Consider the following 19,027-nt stretch of genomic DNA (forward strand, 5'->3'; position numbering starts at 1 on the left):
TTTTGCGGGACGAGTTGTACTTTTGAACGACATCATTGGTTTTAGCATGTCGTGTACTAGAAAACAGGAAAAAAATTCCAAGTGCAGTGAAATTGCAAAAAAAGTGCAATCCCACATTGGTTTTTTTGTTTGGCTTTTTTGCTAGGTTCACTAAATGCTAAACTGACCTGCCATTATGATTCTCCAGGTCATTACGAGTTCATAGACACCAAACATGACTAGGTTATTTTTTATCTAAGTGGTGAAAAAAAAATTCCAAACTTTGCTAAAAAAAAAAAAAAAAAAAAAAAATTGCGCCATTTTCCGATACTCGTAGCGTCTCCATTTTTCATCATCTGGGGTCGGTTGAGGGCTTATTTTTTGCGTGCCGAGATGACGTTTTTAATTATAGCATTTCGGTGCAGATACGTTCTTTTGATCGCCCGTTATTGCATTTTAATGCAATGTCGCGGCGACCAAAAAAACGTAATTCTGGCGTTTCGAATTTTTTTCCCGCTACGCTGTTTAGCGATCAGGTTAATACTTTTTTTTAATTGATCGGGCGATTCTGAGCGCGGCGATACCAAATATGCGTAGATTTGATTTTTTTTTTTTTATTGATTTATTTTGATTGGGGCGAAAGGGGGGTGATTTAAACTTTTATATTTTTTTTTATTTTTTTCACATTTTTTTAAACTTTTTTTTTTTTTTACTTTTGCCATGCTTCAATAGCCTCCATGGGAGGCTAGAAGCAAGCAAAGCACGATCGGCTCTGCTACATAGCAGCAATCTGCTGATCGCTGCTATGTAGCAGAAATGGAGGTGTGCTGTGAGCGCCGACCACAGGGTGGCGCTCACAGCGACGGGCAATCAGTAACCATAGAGGTCTCAAGGACCTCTATGGTTACCATTCACAAGCATCGCCGACCCCCGATCATGTGACGGGGGTCGGCGATGACATCATTTCCGGCCGCCCGGCCGGAAGCGGTAGTTAAATGCCGCTGTCTGCGTTTGACAGCGGCATTTAACTAGTTAATAGGTGAGGGCAGATCGCGATTCTGCCCGCGCCTATTACGGGCACATGTCAGCTGTTCAAAACAGCTGACATGTCCCGGCTTTGATGCGGGCTCACCGCGGAGCCCTGCATCAAAGCAGGGGAGCCGGCATCGGACGGTATAGTACGTCCGATGCCGGTAAGGGGTTAAAGGAGTTTTCCCATGAACTATATTTTAATTAATAGTTTGTAGAATAAAAATAAGTTCCACAATTGGATGTATTTAAATAAAATTTCCCTGTGCTGAGAATCTTATAAATGTGCCCCTGCTGTGTACTGTGTAACGTCTGTGTCTGGCCGTACAGGAACATGGTCTGATCATACCACAGCTCCTGGGCAGGGGAGGAAGCAAACGAGTATACAGACATTACACCATGGGATCACAGCTGATTCTTTCTGTGAGGTAAAACATTTCCCTCTGTTTTTAAGCAATGTTTTACCTCAAAGAAAAAATCAGCTGCGATCCCTTGCTGTAATATCTGTGATCCCTGCATGGATCTACACCTGGTATTGCTGCACATCTAACATTGTTCCTTTTTAATTTAAAATGAACCGGTCTGCTCCTGCTAAACACACATTTAATTTCTAGAAATAAGTTAATTATAATTGTCTCATTATGCAAATGAGCTAAGATTAATAGAGCAGTGCATTGATTCCCAGGAATAGACCCGGGTCATGATCGACCTCCACCACCAGCTTCACATTGACTGGCTGCAAAGCATGATTGGCATCACTGATGCCTACCTGGATTGTAATGGGTAACACTTCTTCTTGTGGAGAGTGCTAAGCAGCTCTAAGGAGAACCATTATCTCTAAGACCCTCTGTTAGAGGCCTGTCTTCCACCCAAATCACAACTCCTGCTTTATACTGATGAGGCAAACGGGCCAAAACACGTGTCCTCAAAAGGCGTTTCTGGTTTGGCGCTTATTCTCAGTCATTTGTCAAGGCTCATTAAATGGTCGATATTGCCAGGTTTTTTTTTTTCCAGTAGGTGGCACTAGCGTTCATGTTCAAAACCTTTTTCCTCTCTGAAGAGGGTATTTGCAAATTTAATACCGGTCTGGACCTGCACATGGCCAGGAAAGACCGTAGGGTCCATTTATGACAGTTGTCGTTTTTTTTATATAGTCCTGTTAACTGGCTGCAAAGTTGTGGAGCCAATTATCACCTGCTTAGTTCCCTATTGTATTATGAAGTGGAAAGTGAAATCACAGGTTTACATGAATAAGGACTTGTCTGAAAGAGCCCTGAGGTTGCCATGCAAAACATCCGCAAATTGGTCCCAGCATAGATCGCAATTAGTGATGAGCGAGTGTACTCCTTGCTTGGGTGGTCTGAGTATTTTGGCGTGCTCAGATATAGTTTTTGTCGACGCAGCTGCGCATGACTTGCGGCTGCTAGACAGCCCAAATACATGTGGGGACTCCCTAACAAACAGGTAATTCCCACATGTATTCAGGCTGTCTAGCAGCTGCAAATCCTTCAGCTGCGTCAACAAACTAAATCTCCGAGCATGCCAAAATACTCGGGAGACCACCCGAACATGCTCGGGGAAAACCGAAGCAACGAGTATACTCGCTAATCGCAATGTAGACTGTCTGACTCCCGACCTGAGCATGACAACCCCAGAAATACATGAAGCCGTCCTACTCAAGTCAGGAGACTTGCGTCCTGTCCGTGCATTGTGGTCTGTGCTCGGATAGATTTGCACAGGCATCTGAGTGAGCCCTGAAAGGGTACATACCATATTTTGTGTGGAATTTCCATAGCAAAATCCAGTGTTACAAATTTCCCTTTGTAATACAGTATCCAAATAAACTGACATTAGAAATCTTTAAAACAAAAAACAAAAAGCACACCAGCATAATCTGGTCCAAGAGATGTATTTAATGATATATGCAGCTTGTTATTAAATGTGTTGAGGCTACATTTGTGGGACCATGTAGTGCGACTTTTCTGCTGAAAATCTAGTGCGGTCTGTGTGGGAAATCTTGGTGCTGATTGTAGAATAAAATGTGCCACATTAGCTCCTAGTTACATGTGGATTAGACTTTTGGCATGCACGTAATTGAGTTGGTGGTTTATGTAACTTCATAAAGTAAAGGTAACATAGCTGACAGGTCTATCCCTGTACCCCAATCGGGAGAGACATGGTAGTCTAGGGAAAGCTAAGTGGGGCGAAACCATCGGTGACCAGATTTGGACTAGTCATCGAGGCGCATATTCCCAGACTGGCTTTTCAAAGTATGTCTTCTCCGAGACGCCGCAGCATTAAGACTAAAGTATATATGGCCATTTCATGTTCCCATAGATGGGACAGCATGAATCTCCTGTAAAGTTCCTTTTTAAATGGATGTCAAGCTTTAAAACTACACATTAATGATTATATGCCAGAGTTGAAAGACTTACAGGACCCTGGTGCAGCAGTGACGTCTGTAGTCTGTGGCCGCCGGACTAGAACCCTACAGACCTGCTGCTCCCTTTTTTTTTTTTTTTTTTTTTTTTTTTTTTTTTTTGCTGACCGTGTCTCCGTGTGCCAAACACGGAGACATGTCAGTGTTCGTGGGGGCGCACAGATTACACGGACCCATTAAAGTCAATGGGTCCGTGTAAAACACGTACCGCCCACGGAAGTTGTCCGTGTGCCGTGCAGGAGACAGCGTTACAGTAAGCGCTGTCCCCCCCACTGGTGCTGAAGCCCCATTCATATCTTCCCTGCAGCAGTGTTTGCTGTAGAGAAGATATGAATATTCTTTTTTTTTTTTTGTTTGTTTCTCGTGTTTAAAATAAAGCTCCATGTCCCCACCCCCTGTGCACCCACCCGCTGTTATTAAAATACTCACCTGGCTCCCTCGCTGGCTGGCGCTGCTTCCTGTCCTGGCCGCATCTTCTACTGTATGAGCGGTCACATGGGGACGCTCATTTACAGTAATGAATATGCGGCTCCACCCCTGTGGGAGGTGGAGCCGCATATTCATGACTGTAATCGGCGGCCCCACGTGACCGCTCATACAGTAGAAGGTGCGGCCAGGACAGGAAGCGGCGCCAGCGAGGGAGCCGGGTGAGTATTTTAAGAACAGCGGGTGGGCGGCGGTTGGGGACATGTAGCTTTATTGTAAACACGAGAAACAAAAAAAAAGGAATATTCATATCTTCTCTACAGCAAACGCTGCTGCAGGGAAGATATGAATGGAGGCTTCAGCACCAGATGCAGGGGACAGTGCTAAACTTTAGCGCTGTCTCATGCACGGTGCGTGTGGTACCCAGTGGGCACACGTGTGCCACACTGATGTGCCACAAACGCAGGGGCACACGGACACTGATAATTCCGGTACCGGAATTATCTGGACGTGTGGGACTGCCCTAAGGCTATTTCCCCAGTGTCTGTGTCATGGTCAATGCAGAATGCTCCCAAAATGAGCTTTGGCCAAAATTTAAAACCGTGTTATCGTGTAAAATAGATGTTCGATCATTTACTAGTAATAAGAGGCCAACCAAAAACTAAAATGAGTTGGTTTCTCCAGTTACTCCATTTACCACTCACACCTCCGCTGACGTCGGCTAGGCTGTTACGATTTTGGTGGAGTAATAGTCCTAGTCTAAAGAACATACGTTGTTTAAAAATTGTCACTTTTTTCATTCTCTAACTTTCTAGTACCAAACTCCTACGTTAGTTAGAATATTTTGAGAACAGCAAAAGAGATTTAATCATTTCAATAGACCTTCTTTATTGGTCATTCAGAGGTTGGTGGTGCCTTAGAAATGATAAAACATGGTTATTTCATGTAGTAATTGCTCCACTACACTTCTATTTCATTAAGAGTCATATGTGAATGTAGGAAAAACTGTATGGAGGACTTAAACAATATAATTAATCACCATTTTCATGTTTTATATTTTTTTTTTTATAGTTAGAGTAAAACTTTGAGTAGAATAAATAAGACTAATGCTTCCTTTTCTTTGTGATGTCCATTCCAGGGTTTGGCTCAAAACTGCTACAAAAGCTGTATGTCTGATTCACTGTAGGGCTATTATCTCAACTACTGTTTTTCTTCTATTTTCAGGGCAGCAAAGGACATTACAGATACCACTGGCAAAGCCACAATGTCAAGCACAGCGGAGTGGATGATATGGTCCTGTTGTCCAAAATTACTGAAGATTCTATAGTGGAAAACTTGAAAAAGCGCTATATGGATGATTTCATCTTTGTATCCTTTCCACTGTTTTATACCAGATCCATGAAGCCATAAACTAATTCTGATATGAAAAGTGAGATCTCGTTCTACATGACCAAATTCCTGGAGACGAGCCGATGTGCGAAGGTCTAATGATGTCAGATGTAGTCTCAGGAAATTCAACTCCCCAGCTAATAACTTTGTAGTCTTTACTGTTTGTCTACATTACTGTGCTACATTTTCTGCATCTACATTTTATAGGAGTATGTAAATGCGTATATGATGGTATTTAGTAGCTCGGGTAATGGCACCACAGGATCACCCAGGTTGGCCAAAGATTGATTTTCTACAAAATAATATTGTTAAAAAAAATATAAGTTACTTTTTTAGGTCAACATTTCTTAGCTGAATTGGGCTGCCAGGGTCACACCACAAAGATGAACTGTGGGGCAGGACAGTTGGGGGCAGATATCCTTTGTGCTGCCCCCTTTGTTGCCCAACACACTCAGGTCTTTCCAACTTCACAGCCGGTGCCACCAAAACCTCTAGTTTTAAATTGCAACTAATATCATATAAAATTATTGCTATCATGCAAACTAATCTGCAGTCTATAATATTCAATAGGATTCTGCTCACCCCATGCTGTGGTTCATAGTCAGTGTATTCATTAGAAAACATTCCAAAGCATATAGCCATGTGCCCTTAGATGTACACTGGACAGACTGAATGACACCCTTTTCCTGTATGTTTGACCAATATGTGTTCGTAAATGTGAGGAGAATACATTTCTAAGTCACAAACTGTATAGAGTGCACTTAAAGGGTTATTCCCATATTAATAATTTCTCCTCTTTATATATGTAGGGGATAAATTGGAGGTGGTATGACTGATGGCACCCCCACCAATCCAAAAAACACTGCTCTGAAGTGCTACATCTAAATGGACTTGCGCACCCCAGCTCCATTCATTCCCTATGGGACTGCAGAAGATGGCCAAGCACAATGCTCAGATTCTTCTAACACTCCCATAAAGAATGAATGGAGCGGTGGTGGGTGGGTGTCCAACCAGCACTCCATTCAAATGAGGCTCTGCAGAGACCCTTAGAATCTGTGGAGGTCCCAGCAGTTGAACCCCCACTAAATCAGCAAATTAACATTTATCTTGGGAATTGGTGATCACTTCTAAAGATGGGAGTAAGCAACTTTCAGACTTGGCAAATAATAAAGCTCCATCGTATTGGCATCCTGTATTTTAAATATTGAAACCTGCTAGTTTCATTGTTAAAAAGGCACATCATACTACTTCTGCCTTGTATAATAATAAATCTTTTGTACTCAGCTGAATTTTATAGTGGAATTGTCCGTTTCTGTTTCCCTTCACATTAAAGATTCCCATACATTTTTTTTTTAATCTGTCGGGTTTGAAAAGTATAGCTTTGTGAATGGAAAATCTTTTATGTTCTGGCAGGTGATGTTTCTAGAGTTTATTCTCTAGTTAAAAAAAACCTATCCAAGTGACCACTGCAGTGAATCATTGGAATATCCTGCTTTTTAATAAGAGTTTCCGGGCCAAGAATAAATGTCTGCAGTCTGTGAATGCGAACTTCCTCCTCATGGCAGTGTAATGGTCACACTGTCATGATGCCCCTCTATTTCTCTTGCGAATGGGCAGTCATGTGATCTCAAGTATGCAATTTGCATAGTTGCAGTCAGGTGCCTACTAGATTCTCCTTAGAACATGACCGCCCACCCACACTGGGAATATAGAGGAATCCTGACAGCGAGCACATCACACACTGCCACGATTTCAGCAGTCTACAGTCAGTTTGCATAGTGTCAGATCTTGGAAAACCCCTTTAACTGTCCTGGAGATTTTCATATGATGTAGTATACATGTAAACCAGTGAATAATTGGTGGTGGAAGCGGGGACATTCCACTAATGTGGTGTTAGAACCCACAAAGGATTAGCGTAGCGTCCAGTAGACCTTGAATGAACTGATTGTTTATGAGCAGTCATGAATGAGCGCTAAATGGTGCCGCTTAAGGCTGGGATTATTCCCCCCTCGATCAAATAGGACAGCTTGTAGATAAAGTTACACTATCAATGAAGGATGTTCTAGTAAAGGCACATGTTCTGTAAGCGGAGTGTCCAGAAGTCTCTTCTCTCATTGGAGTGACCTATTGACCATAAATGCTCCACAACCTCCTTCTAGTTTACATGACACCATGCATTTTAGACTTTGTATATGTGATATTTAAGGCTATGAAGTTTACTACCATACGGCAATAATACAAGCGTAACATTGTATAGGCTTTGTTCCCTTTTTTGTCACAATGTATATATTTATACAATGTATTCATTTTAGTTTGAAGTTTATTGTCCCATATTTTCTTTGTACTTCTTCTTCTTTTCAATGCTGTGTACATTTTTGAAAACTGCTGAGTTCCTGTATTTCCCTCGCTATTCAATGCTTCATGGCTCGGTATTATAGAAGGCCTGCTTAGGGACTCTATCGTTTGGGCAGTAAGGTTCTGTTCACATCACGCCTGCTGTGTGCAGCCCACATGTACTTCTTGAAATGCTCTTAATGTGTGCCAAGCATATACAGAAGAGTAGTACAAGCTATTATTATTACTGTGTAAGCTAGTAGCCCATGTAACAACTGTGTGGCATATCTTGGCTATAGCGAAGTGTAGGTGAGCGAATGTGCCAGTATTTGGCAGATGAAAATCAAATTTCCATGGCTGAATTTGAGTGCATCATATTTATTCACTGGTAACCAAATGTGTCCTGATTGCCATGAAAACGAGCCACTTATGATCTTAAGTTCCCTGGACCATAAAACATAATAAAGGGGTTAAAAACCACAAAAATGTCACCCACTGGCCTGTTACCACAACTTATCGCCGGTCCTGCGCTGGCTCCAGAACCCGCAGCTTTGGATACGGTCGTCTTTTCAATGGTGCATCTGATGCCACCTAGGCCTCGATACACAAGTGACTACGTGAGTCTTCGCAGGTTGTGTTAAGACCTCATAATGTGCTTCAAAGTCTAGTAGGGTTAGGAAGCAAAGCGTGAAACCGGTAGCCGGCGCTGCGCCTCTGGAGTGAGTAGAGGGCTGTGAGGATGTACAATTTGTGGGGTTTGAGTATATTTGATTGGTTTTTACCCCTTATTAGCTGGTTTCATCTGGGCTACGTGGCTGCCATTTTGCTCGCTTTCTAGCAAATCTGATTTTTTTTTTTTTTGAAGCTTGAAGCATAGTGGGGTGACTTACAAGTGGAGGAGCGGATGGTCAGGTCTGGTCTTATGCTCCTTCACCAGCAGATATTTTATGGTCAGAATTGCTGGTTCGTGTGTGCGGGAGCTGCATTAACAAGAGAAAAGCTGACTGCGTTACAGGGATTGTACAATGATTAAATCTTAGCTGTCCTTCCCTTTGTGTGTCCTGGCAGTCAGCTGTTTGAGCGTGCTGCAGCGCTCTAGAGGATCAACATATTGAACTTGCCATTTTTCTCAACAATTATCAGTTTTAACTTTTCGACCTTAACCTATCACAGACATACATTGGACCTGTCTTGATCTCTGTGAATCCATTTAAACAAATGCCTTACTTTGGAGAAAAGGAGATTGAAATGTACCAAGGCGCTGTAAGTATGGTATCGATTATGATTTTGTAGACTTTTTTTTTTTTTTTTTTTTTTGTCCATTTTTAATACAAGTTACCAGTAATTCTACTACAAAAAAGCCTGAAAGCGCCCAGGAAACCCTCAAAAGAATGAACATATGTATTTTTATCTAAAAACTACGTGTTGTTCATATGCTCCGTTTTTCGGAGTGTCTTAACCACTGCATGTTTCCAAAGACTGCAGGCAGTCTCCACTCTGACGACGCTCTGAAACCTTTCCTTTGACTTCCAATTGAAAGACACCTAGACATTTAAACCTTTCTAATGGTTTTGTTTGAAAAATGACAAAACCAATCTCTAAAAAAAGATGCTATAGGAAAAAAAAATGAGAACCTTTTTGAAAAATCTTGCATGGTTGCTTACCTGAAAGACATTGTGCACATACCCTCGATGCCATCTATAAATGTTTGTAGTCGACAGACCAGGAAAATGTAAGACTGATAATAGAAATCTATAATATTTAAAGGGAACCTGCCAAGTGGGTCATGCTGCCTGAATCTGCAGCATTTCCGAGAACCTGCTTTATGCTGACTGGAGACTGTGCGATGACTAGTCAGAGGCCGGTCACTGGTGGCGTCCACCGCGCCTCCCATGACTGATGGATCTCTCCCTGTACATGGGCCATGTTCATTTATTAGGTTTTTGCTGTGAAAAATTCAGTACACCTGTCCCAGCAAAGAGAATGACATTTCTGAAGTCTCATGCACATGTTGCTTATTTTCCTTGCAGATTTTAAGTACCATAGATTCTCATCTGCAGCCGGTTAATCCTTTCAGCATTTTTGCAGTGTTTATCACGCATTTTGATGAATTCAGAAAAAAAATGAATAAAAAAATTAACATTTTGTGCAGCGTTTTTCCCGCCAATATCTGAATTTGCAGCCGAAACATCAGCTGCAAACCCTGAACATGTGCACATGGCCATAATAAGAGGTTAGTCATGGAGTGCGGTCAGGGAGACAATACCTTAGGCCTCTTTCACACTTCTATCTTTTGGCATCCGTCGCAATCCATCGTTTTGGGCAAAAAACGGATCCTGCAAATGTGCTCGCAGGATGCGTTTTTTGCCCATAGACTTGTATTAGCGACGGATGGCCACACATCGCGTCTGTCATGCTTTGGCGGACCGTCGTCACAAACGTTCAATGTAACAGGTTTTTTTTTGTCCGTCATGTCCACAATTTTTGACCGCATGCGTGGCCGAAACTCCGCCCCCTCCTCCCCAGACTGCAGAATGGGCAGCAGATGCGTCGAGAAACTACATTTGCTGCCCACGTCGTGCAAAACTTTCACAACGTACGTTGGCCTGATGCATTGCGACGGACCCGTACCGACGGAGGTGTGAGAGGCCTAACCTCAGACTTATTGTGAAAGCTGGCCTTCAACTATTGCTTTTGATTTTTTTTTTTTTTTTCTTTTTCTTCAACTCCACAGCATTTCGGTGTAAGTGTGCAGCATATATTTCTATGCAGCTGTCGCACTACGGTCAGGAGACCCGCCGGGCAGTCCATGCCCTGCAGTGCGATCATCGTCCCATATTATACAGCCGTCTGAGTGCGCCCTTAAGCAGACATACCTGAAATAAGTGTCCGATTCATGTTGGATCTGGCAGTATAAATCCATGTTGGATCTGGCAGTATAAATCCACTGACAGGTCCTTGCTAAATACAGATGGATACAAATAATGTGAATAGGGCATGTATCATATACACTATATAAAGGCTGGGACGCCATGGCTTCATTTGATCATGCAACCTCAAAGTTGTGGACCACTTGTGTCAATCAAGACTCTATTGACTCTGTGCAAATTTTTCTCCGTGCAAGGCATTTGAAGTCCATGACGATGGCAGAGTACTGGCAAGCTCTGGAGCTCTATCATAATATTTAGTCTTGGCATATTATCATTGTTTATTTGGGGGTTTGCATAACTAGCTTAGATATATAGAGCCCAATTCTTCAATACTGGTGTGAACACAGCTGGAGTCCGACACTCCTGACTCATGAATTAGGAGTATCTGACAAGTGGCGCGCACCACTCCCAAAATCATCTTATTCCAGTCAGGGACTGGAGTCATATTTGACATGGAGTACACCACAGTTCATCCTGAAGCGGTGGCATCAAACTGGCTAGGATAAACAGGTGTCAAAAGATGCAGACATTTTGGCCCAACTCAATTGTGTCAAAACTTGTCAACTTTTTTTTTTTTCCAATGCTTTTACACCAGCAAGAGCGTTGATTCAGGACCATAGTGTCCTAATATATACAGGGTGGGCCATGTATATGGATACACCTAACTAAATAAAATGGGAATGGTTGGTGATATCAACTTTCTGTTTGTGGCACATTAGTATATGGGAGGGGAAAACTCTTCAAGATGGGTGGTGACCATGGAGGCCATTTTGAGGTTTGGCCATTTTGGATCCAACTTTATTTTTCCAATGGGAAGATGGTTATGTGACACATATAATATGCAAAGTACCTTGAGGGGACTCCAAATCTGTGTGCACACGTGTGCCCCGACGCGCGTTTCAGTTAAACTTCCTTAATCAGGGACTATTTTTTAACCATTTATTGTGTTTTTCTGTATCAGATGTTAAAAATTAAAATTAATTTTATATGGTAACATGTCTGGATGATTTTCTTTTTCAATCTGTGCTTTGGTTCTGGTTTCACCATTTGATTTAGGTGTATCCATATAAATGGCCCACCCAAAAAAGATTGCCTTATCACAGAACATAATGTTCTGTGTAACCTGAGGGTCCTGTTCAAATGTTTAACCTCTGTGACATGTCAACGGCTCTAAACAAAGAGAAACTTGTAAATAACTCATGAAAGAATTAAGTTACATTAAAACCAAGCGCACCATTGTTTTTCTTGTGAGATTCTCAATAAGTTTGTGTCACATAACCCTCTTCCCATGGGAAAAATAAATTTGGATCCAAAATGGCCGCCTAGTCACCACCCATCTTGAAAAGTTTTCCCCTCCCATATACTAATGTGCCACAAACAGGAAGTTGATATCACCAACCATTCCCCTTTATTTAGGTGTATCCATATACATGGCCCACCCTGTACTGATAACTCTACTATTTCAGACTCTACACATCCCTGGTTACAAGGGATACATGGTCCACTGCATTCCCACTTATTGATCAAACAAACTGCATAGAAGGGCTTATTTCTCCTTTACTCCACTACTCCTGTTTACGGTAAGGCTATGTGCACACGTTCAGGATTTCTCGCAGAAAATTCCTGAGAAAAACCGGACATTTTCTGCAAGAAAACCGCATGCGTTTTTACGCGTTTTTACGCGTTTTTTTCCGGACACTTCCCAATGCATTTTGTAGTGGGAAATCCGCAAAAATACCGCAAAATTAACCCCTTACCGGCATCGGACGTACTATACCGTCCGATGCCGGCTCCCCTGCTTTGATGCAGGGCTCCGCGGTGAGCCCGCATCAAAGCCGGGACATGTCAGCTGTTTTGAACAGCTGACATGTGCCCGTAATAGGCGCGGGCAGAATCGCGATCTGCCCGCACCTATTAACTAGTTAAATGCCGCTGTCAAACGCAGACAGCGGCATTTAACTACCGCTTCCGGCCGGGCGGCCGGAAATGACGTCATCGCCGACCCCCGTCACATGATCGGGGGTCGGCGATGCTTGTATATTGTAACCATAGAGGTCCTTGAGACCTCTATGGTTACTGATGACCAGTGGCTGTGAGCGCCACCCTGTGGTCGGCGCTCACAGCACACCTGCAATTCTGCTACATAGCAGCGATCAGCAGATCGCTGCTATGTAGCAGAGCCGATCGCGTTGTGCCTGCTTCTAGCCTCCCATAGAGGCTATTGAAGCATGGCAAAAGTAAAAAAAAAAAAAAAAAAGTTTAAAAAAATGTGGAAAAAATAAAAAAAACATGAAAGTTTAAATCACCCCCCTTTCGCCCCAATCAAAATAAATCAATAAAAAAAAATATCAAATCTATGCATATTTGGTATCGCCGCGCTCCGAATCGCCCGATCTATCAATTAAAAAAAAGTATTAACCTGATCGCTAAACAGCGTAGCGGGAAAAAAATTCGAAACGCCAGAATTACGTTTTTTTTGGTCACCGCGACATTGCATTAAAATGCAATAACGGGCGATCAAAAGAACGTATCTGCACCAAAATGCTATCATTAAAAACCCCAGCTCGGCACGCAAAAAATAAGCCCTCAACCGACCCCAGGTCACGAAAAATGGAGACGCTACGAGTATCGGAAAATGGCGCAATTTTTTTTTTTTTAAGCAAAGTTTGGAATTTTTTTTCACCACCTAGATAAAAAATAACCTAGACATGTTAGGTGTCTATGAACTCGTACTGACCTGGAGAATCATAATGGCAGGTCAGTTTTATCATTTAGTGAACCTAGCAAAAAAGCCAAACAAAAAACCAATGTGGGATTGCACTTTTTTTGCAATTTCACCGCACTTGGAATTTTTTTCCCGTTTTCTAGTACGACATGCTAAAACCAATGATGTCGTTCAAAAGTACAACTCGTCCCGCAACAAATAAGCCCTCACATGGCCAAATTGACGGAAAAATAAAAAAGTTATGGCTCTGGGAAGGAGGGGAGCGAAAAACGAACACTGAAAAACGAAAAATCCCCCGGTCATGAAGGAGTTAATGAACATGCTGCGTTTTTACCGCGATGCGTTTTTTCGCGGAAAAAAACGCATCATGTGCACAAAACATGCGGAATTCATTCTAAATGATGGGATGCTTATTGTATGCGTTTTTTTTATCGGGAAAAACCGCGAAAAAAGCGCAACGTGTGCACACAGCCTTAAGAATACCACAATATCAGTGTTTGTGTCTAACATGAAAGCCCTTAGATGTCACAAATGAGGAATCTGCTCTAGATTACCGTCCACATTTCACTTTGTTCATGAGCAGAAACAAAGAGTGATCTATTTATTGCCACGATCAAACATATTTATAATTTGTTAGCGCTTTGCACTAAAAGGAAAAAAGTCCTTTTAGAAAAAGATGAATCAAACGGAGTGTACAAGGAGTCCAATGAAATCCAGCTGCCACTTCCTCAGAATAGACTAGTGGCGGCAGATCTGTGTACATCCTGATCATGTGAGGGCCGACACGTCAGATGAGTGTATGGCTTTTATCCTGGTAGCACAAAGCACATGCTTGTGAAGCCATTGTACCTGGTTATTTATTCTGATCAGCTGCATCAATGCTGTCTTGGGGTATGTGCACACGTTCAGGAATTTTTGCGTTTTTTTGCACTTTTTTTCGCGATAGGATGCATGTGTATGCGTTTTTATCATTTTCAATGCATTCCGTATTTTTTGTGCACATGATGTGTTTTTTCCGCAAAAAAAAAGCATTCCGGAAAAAAGCATCATGTTCATTATTTTTGCGGATTTCCCATTATATTGGAGTGTCCGCAAAATACGCAAAAAATGCATGCAGAATTCCTGTGGAAAACCTCAGGTTTATCTCAGGAAAATTCTGCATGCATTCCGGACGTGTGCACATACCCTCATGGCGCAGACTATTACTGTAGGTCCATTAAAGGGACCTACAGTAAAGATTGCCTTGTGCAGGCATGTACTACGGAGGACAGAGAATGAACTTCAATCCAATATTGCAGCCAGCATGCAGCCAGCGGGTAAGGAAAGGGTGAATCAAAAACCCCAAAACCCCGCCTCCATGGCTGAAGATTGTTCCCTCCAAATTCAGGTGACAGAGTCCCTTTAACAAGCCTTTTTTGGTAGTGAGTTTACATTCCTTCACCTTCAGTCCTTCAGATTACACTTCTAGGCTATGTGCAGGACTAGATCCAGGAAGCTAACGAACTAGATTGCCATATTGGTAGTCGGGTAGGAATATTTCCCCTAAGGGCGCAGTCAGAAGGCAAAATAAATCGGCCTGAGATCAGACCGCAATGCTTGGACTGTCCGCGGCTTTCCCTACCCAAACGTGACAGCTGCATATACATGAAGTGGTCACACTCAGATCGGGAGAGCTGCCAGCCACCAGTCCATGCATTGGGGTCAGGTTTATACCGCCATCTGACAGGGACTTGTAGGATTGCTGCTTCCAACAGGTGGCGCTATAGAGTTCAAGTCCCCTTCCTCTCTGAAGAGGCATTTTGCATATCTACTATATACTTGTCTAAGGGTCGCTTCCGTCTGTCACAGATATTCATTGGTCACGGCCTGTCTGTTAAGGAAATCCAATTCACTGATTGGTCGTGGCTGTTTTGCTGTGACCAATCAGCGACGGGCAGTCTGGAAGTAAATGGCCGCTCCTTACTCCCCGCAGTCAGTGCCCGGCGCCCGCATACTCCCCTCCGGTCACCGCTCACACAGAGTTAATGTCGGCGGTAACGGACCGTGTTATACCGTGGGTAACTCACTCCGTTACCGCCGCTACCCTGTGTGACCAAGTTTTTACTATTGATGCTGCCTATGCAGCATCAATAGTAAAAGGATCTAATATTAAAATAATAGAAAAAAAAAAAATTAATATATATTCACACCCCCGGCGCCTTTCCCGCTCCTCGCCACGCTCCGGTAACTGCTCCATGCAAGCAGCAGGTTCCAGTACAAGGATGGAATGTGACAAGGACCTGCCATGACGTCACGGTCAGGTGACTGCGACCTCATCACAGGTCCTGCGGGAGAAGGACCTGCCATGACATCAGTCATGTGACTGCGACGTCATCACAGGTCCTGCGCTACCAACCCTGAAACCGGAAGCTGCCGAGTGCACCGCACACAAGCGACATGACTACAAGGGCTCCCTCGGAAGGTGAGTATATGATTATTTTTATTTTTTAACCTGTGACATACGTGGCTGGGCAATATACTACGTGGCTGGGCAATATAGTACGTGGGCTGGGCAATATAATACGTGGACATACATATTCTAGAATATCCGATGTGTTAGTGCTTAATATTCGGCTAGAGGCGAGTTTAAATGAACATGTGTCCATAACTGATAACATAACTGCTCATTCAAACCCCTTATAACCAGGGTAATGGGAACTGTATGGGGACAAAGCTTCATTAAGACATATGATTGCCATGCGGTTTTCACATTGGCATAATATGCATATTATTCCACAACGCAAATCCGCAGTTATTCAAGGTACAATATGAGGAAATGGTTTTTCAAAATCCCAGTCACACATTGCAAAGAAAAACCCACACAAAAGTGAAAGGTCTGGGCGGATTTCATATCTGCAGCATGCTTATCATTGTGCTGCATCATTGCGGTTTTCACCCTATATGCTTAGTAAAAGAAGCGGGGAGAAATCTGCAGTCAAATCCGAAGCGAAATCCACATGTTACTCGTAAGTTTCCTTGTGGATTTGTTACTAATACCGCATCTGGGATATCCAACACGTGTGAACATAGCCTTAAGGCCCCTTCACATTTAGCGACGCTGCAGCGATACCGACAACGATCCGGATCGCTGCAGCGTCGCTGTTTGGTCGCTGGAGAGCTGTCACACAGACAGCTCTCCAGCGACCAACGATGCCGGTAACCAGGGTAAACATCGGGTAACTAAGCGCAGGGCCGCGCTTAGTAACCCGATGTTTACCCTGGTTACCATGCTAAAAGTAAAAAAAAAACAAACAGTACATACTTACCTACAGCCGTCTGATGGCACATGGATGACACTCTGATGGCCTACGTGCACACACGGACATGGACAGCTCCGGGACCCTTTCTTCTGGTACCGGAAATATCTGGACATGTGAGACTAGCCTTACGGTGTTTCAATCTACGCATGAAAATGATTATCACCTATTTGGGATAATTGGTCACTCCTATAACCTGACTATAATCCTATAAAATGCCCGATTTTGAGGAAGAATTGTTGCTGTTTAGAAGGCAAAGAACAGTTACACCAAATATTGAATTGATTTTACATTTCTTTCGTTTATTCGCTTAAATTATATTCTGTTAATAAAAATAAACTTTTTTTTTTTTTTTTAAAGCATTCTTACTCTGCAACTTTTTTTTTTACACATCTGCCTAAAGATTTCACATTTTTGTAAGCGGAGTTAATTTCTTAGGCCGGCGTCACACTTGCGAGTTTTACGGACGTAAGAGCGCAGAATCTACGTCCGTAAAACTCGCAAAAAATACGGCACAATTATTCTCTATGCCCCTGCTCCTATTTGCCGTATTTTACTGATCAGTATTATACGGCTTTCTACGGCCGTACAAAATCGCAGCATGCTGCGTTTGTCACCGTACTGCGCAAGAAATACGCCAATGAAAGTCTATGGAAGCGTGAAAAATACGGATTACACACGGACAAGCAGTGTGACTTGCGAGAAATACGCAGCGCTGTTAGAGGGAAAAGCCGGCAATTCAGTGCGGTGTACAGTAAAATCACACTGACAGCTTACAGTCCAATAGGTAGAATAAATGTGTACACATAGAATAGATATATATATATATATATATATATATATGTCAGTGAGACACATATATGTATATATATTAATATTTATTCCAGCGCTATACAGCTTGAAAGCCGGTAATTCCAATACCGGCTTTTTCTTTCTCCTTCCTAAAACCCGACATGATTTGAGACATGGTTTACATACAGTAAACCATGTCTTCTCTCCATTTTTTTTGCAGATTCCACACTACTAATGTCAGTAGTGTGTATCTGCAAAATTTGGCCGTTCTAGCTCTTAAAATAAAGGGTTAAATGGCGGAAAAAATTGGCGTGGGCTCCCGCGCAATTTTCTCCGCCAGAGTAGTAAAGCCAGTGACTGAGGGCAGATATTAATAGCCTGGAGAGGGTCCACGGTTATTGGCCCCCCCCCTGGCTAAAAATATCTGCCCCCAGCCACCCCAGAAAAGGCACATCTGGAAGATGCGCCTATTCTGGCACTTGGCCACTCTCTTCCCATTCCCGTGTAGCGGTGGGATATGGGGTAATGAAGGGTTAATGCCACCTTGCTATTGTAAGGTGACATTAAGCCTAATTAATAATGGAGAGGCGTCAATTATGACACCTATCCATTATTAATCCAATTGTAGTGAAGGGTTAAATAAAACACAAACACATTATTTAAAATTATTTTAATGAAATAAAAACAATGGTTGTTGCAGTATTTTATTCAACGCCCAATCCAGTCACTGAAGACCCTCGTTCTGTGAGTAAAAAAACATAATAAACCAACAATATACTTACCCTCCGCAGATCTGTAACGTCCAACGATGTAAATCCTTCTGAAGGGGTTAAAACATTTTGCAGCAAGGAGCTGTGCTAATGCAGGCTGCTCCTCGCTGCAAAACCCCAGGGAATGAGGCTAAAAATAGATCAAGGATCTATATTTAGCTTTATTTGCGGTGAGGCGCCCTCTGCTGGCTGTTCATAGATCGTGGGAAATTACCTAGAAAGCCAGGGAGCTTTCTAGGTAATTTCCCACGATCTATGAACAGCCAGCAAAGGGCGCCTCACCGCAAATAAAGCTAAATATAGATCCTTGATCTATTTTTAGCCTCATTCCCTGGGGTTTTGCAGCTAGGAGCAGCCTGCATTAGCACAGCTCCTTGCTGCAAAATGTTTTAACCCCTTCAGAAGGATTTACATCGTTGGACGTTACAGATCTGCGGAGGGTAAGTATATTGTTGGTTTATTATGTTTTTTTACTCACAGAACGAGGGTCTTCAGTGACTGGATTGGGCGTTGAATAAAATACTGCAACAACCATTGTTTTTATTTCATTAAAATAATTTTAAATAATGTGTTTGTGTTTTATTTAACCCTTCACTACAATTGGATTAATAATGGATAGGTGTCATAATTGACGCCTCTCCATTATTAATTAGGCTTAATGTCACCTTACAATAGCAAGGTGGCATTAACCCTTCATTACCCCATATCCCACCGCTACACGGGAATGGGAAGAGAGTGGCCAAGTGCCAGAATAGGCGCATCTTCCAGATGTGCCTTTTCTGGGGTGGCTGGGGGCAGATATTTTTAGCCAGGGGGGGGCCAATAACCGTGGACCCTCTCCAGGCTATTAATATCTGCCCTCAGTCACTGGCTTTACTACTCTGGCGGAGAAAATTGCGCGGGAGCCCACGCCAATT

The 19,027-nt window shown here is 42.7% G+C and overlaps 1 protein-coding gene across 1 annotated transcript in view; it reads left to right on the forward strand.

Moving 5' to 3' along the window:
• The window catches only part of MYO1E (myosin IE), a 198,896-nt gene that overhangs the window by 75,571 nt on the left and 104,298 nt on the right, over positions 1-19,027 (forward strand). The window contains exons 2-3 of the mRNA XM_069765889.1: positions 5,099-5,242; positions 8,771-8,860. Coding sequence (XP_069621990.1) covers positions 5,099-5,242; positions 8,771-8,860 — 234 coding nt within the window. The remainder of the gene's footprint in view (positions 1-5,098; positions 5,243-8,770; positions 8,861-19,027) is intronic.

The sequence above is a fragment of the Ranitomeya imitator genome, chromosome 4 (genome assembly GCF_032444005.1).
Source record: "Ranitomeya imitator isolate aRanImi1 chromosome 4, aRanImi1.pri, whole genome shotgun sequence".
Taxonomy (NCBI): domain Eukaryota; kingdom Metazoa; phylum Chordata; class Amphibia; order Anura; family Dendrobatidae; genus Ranitomeya; species Ranitomeya imitator.